This window comes from Sphaeroforma arctica (assembly GCF_001186125.1).
Source record: "Sphaeroforma arctica JP610 unplaced genomic scaffold supercont1.553, whole genome shotgun sequence".
NCBI classification, from domain to species: Eukaryota; class Ichthyosporea; order Ichthyophonida; genus Sphaeroforma; species Sphaeroforma arctica.
This window is the reverse complement of record NW_014040005.1, coordinates 58,260-60,770: the sequence shown is the minus strand read 5'-3', so window position 1 is coordinate 60,770 and position 2,511 is coordinate 58,260. Positions and strand designations below refer to the sequence as shown.

The window sequence follows — 2,511 nt, the reverse complement described above, 5'->3', positions numbered from 1 at the left end:
GTCACAGAACATAGTACACATTACATCTGAGCACTTGTGCTCCTCGGGTTCCACACATTTGCAGATGTCGCAACCAAACCCATCTTGTTGGAAGCCCTCTTCACAATACATGGTACACATAGCCTCCGGGCACTTGTGCTCCTCGGGTTCTACACACTCACAGATGTCGCATCCAAACTCGTCCTGTTTGAATCCCTCTTCGCAGTGCATCATGCACATGACATCCGAACATTCATACGCGTCGCTAGCTTGAGGTTTGATGTCCATTTCGCTATCACGAATTGTAGGACTGGCCATGGTTGACAGGGCCATAGATGCCAGAACGGCAACAGCAACACTTGTGGTTCTCATTTTTCGAATAGTTATCGTTGTTGATTAGTGTAAATACTAAATTTCTTCGATTGAGACATGGCGCTTTTATACAACGATGAGAGTTGTATCGTGTACACAAGTGTTGGAAAACGCATACAATAAATACATAAATAACTTTGATCATTCCTGGGTTTTTGCTCTCCGTGAGAGTATTGTAGGCTTGTAGCACTCCCGTCGTATCCTTTATGAAAGAGTAGGAGTTAAGAGTAGACCCACGAACATCCGGCCATCCGGCACCCGCCGACGCCGCGTGCCGACATCAGAGTACAGAGTACAGAGTAGCAGGAAACCAAATTTTTTATGGTATGTACATACAGAAATACGTATTTTCTACGTATGTAAATATGTATGCATTCATACATTGAGCTTTTTTTTTGGTTTGAAATATGATGCATATGGTGCACACAAGTAAGAACCGGGGTCTTCCGGTCGAGTTTCAAACACGTATAACTTTTGAACCAACCATATTTTATTTTAAATTTTTGAACCAGGGCACTCGGCTTTTGGAGAGCTATCCAAAACTGCAAAAAAAAATAGTTCCGCCAAATCACTATATTTCGTGCCCCAGAAATCTGGGTCACCACCTTAGCCAAATTCTGAAATTGCAAAATCTCAAAATGTCAAGCTGAAAAAGCTTTATTTGAAAATTTTCCTTCGAATATTGACCGTCAGAATATTCTGAGAATTGTTGTCCTGGATGAATCCCTGGTAGGGAGTCCAAATCCGAAGAGTTTGAAGCTCTATCCATATCGCAACACCTTCGTTAGCCTCAAAAAGGTCGATTTTGGATGTATGGCCAAATCAAAAAAAAATGTATTTTGAAATATTGGTCGTATCAAAAAATATACCAGCTCACCTTTTTTTAGGACGATGAGATCAGCCCAAATCCGTTGAAAAAAACCTGATTTGAGTATTTTTTTCGAGGTGTCCCATACTCCTGAACATAGGGGTCCGGAAGACCCCGGTTCTTACTTGCGTGCACCGTATGTGCATATTTTATTCAAAATCGATAGTTCGATACCTAAGCTCAAATGTGTTAAACGTTAAAACGTTTGTTATATGCCGATATAAGCGTTGAAGTTCAATTTTTATTACATACATGGTCCTATGGATTTCAGATGGGGTGTAATTTCTAGGACCGCAGATTTGTTTTAGGGGTTTAGGCTGTTGAGCACGCCAAATATGACCGGGCTTCGAGTTCCTATTCTCTATTGGCTATGGCAACCGAATAATATATACTCATTCCTCAGTTCTCGACTTCTCGCCCCTTTTTGAGAATTAGCACTGTATTCAATCAAAATCACAATCCACTTGTATTTGCGGAAATAGTTTGCTGATAAATCCGCAGGCGCAAAGTTATAGTCAAAAGTCAAAACAGGCCGTCGATTGGGAATTGGGATATGCGTCATCAAAATCATGGCGAGCATATGATTGGTCAACACTCTCAATATAGCCCATTTCGTGGATTTTAGGTGCACATTCGAAGTGCAGTTTTTAAAATTTTGTTGGGCATATTTGAGCTACATAGCCGTTTTAAAGTATATAGAACATGAAAATAGGCTTTAAGGTTCAATTTTAATTTAGCATGCACTTGACGTAATGAGCTTAGTTCGATACTCTTGTATCTGATGCAGTGATGAATCAGAGCCTTTCAGAGGTCCCTAAAGAGTGAGATGTGCTGAGGACAGACCGAGACTTGATCGGCTGAGGCGCTGAGCGCCTGAGTTTCAACTCTCATGAAAATATTTTATTTTTTAAATGGTTTTTTTAAGTTTACTATTTTTTAGAGGCTTTGTTTCGCTTTTAAAAAAAAACAATAGCAAATTTAGAATTTCCAGTAGGCCAGTACATACTTACGTAGATATTTAATCCTATAATTACGTTATGAGGGTACGGAATAGAAGTTGAGTGTAAAAGCATATTTATTCAATTTCAAAATTTTATAACGGTTTGAACGTGATCAGAAGGTCCTACCTAAGACTGATTCGTATCTTAGAATCGGTACACACCACTTAACTCACACTCACAGGCTCACCAGTTACACAATATAATCATTACAAATATCAATATTAATATTTTTTTCTAAAAATCAGCATTTGCTTTACTTTTGTTTTTGAAAATTTAGATACATATACATAC

At 38.9% G+C, this 2,511-nt stretch overlaps 1 protein-coding gene across 1 annotated transcript; it reads right to left on the bottom strand.

Annotated features, from left to right (window-relative positions):
• Positions 1 to 19: 19 nt before the first annotated feature.
• SARC_07192 (hypothetical protein) lies at positions 20 to 358 on the bottom strand (the record flags this gene model as incomplete). Its single annotated transcript, XM_014298882.1, has 1 exon — positions 20 to 358. A coding segment is annotated over exon 1 (332 nt), but the record flags the coding sequence as incomplete, so codon positions are not given.
• Positions 359 to 2,511: the final 2,153 nt, after the last annotated feature.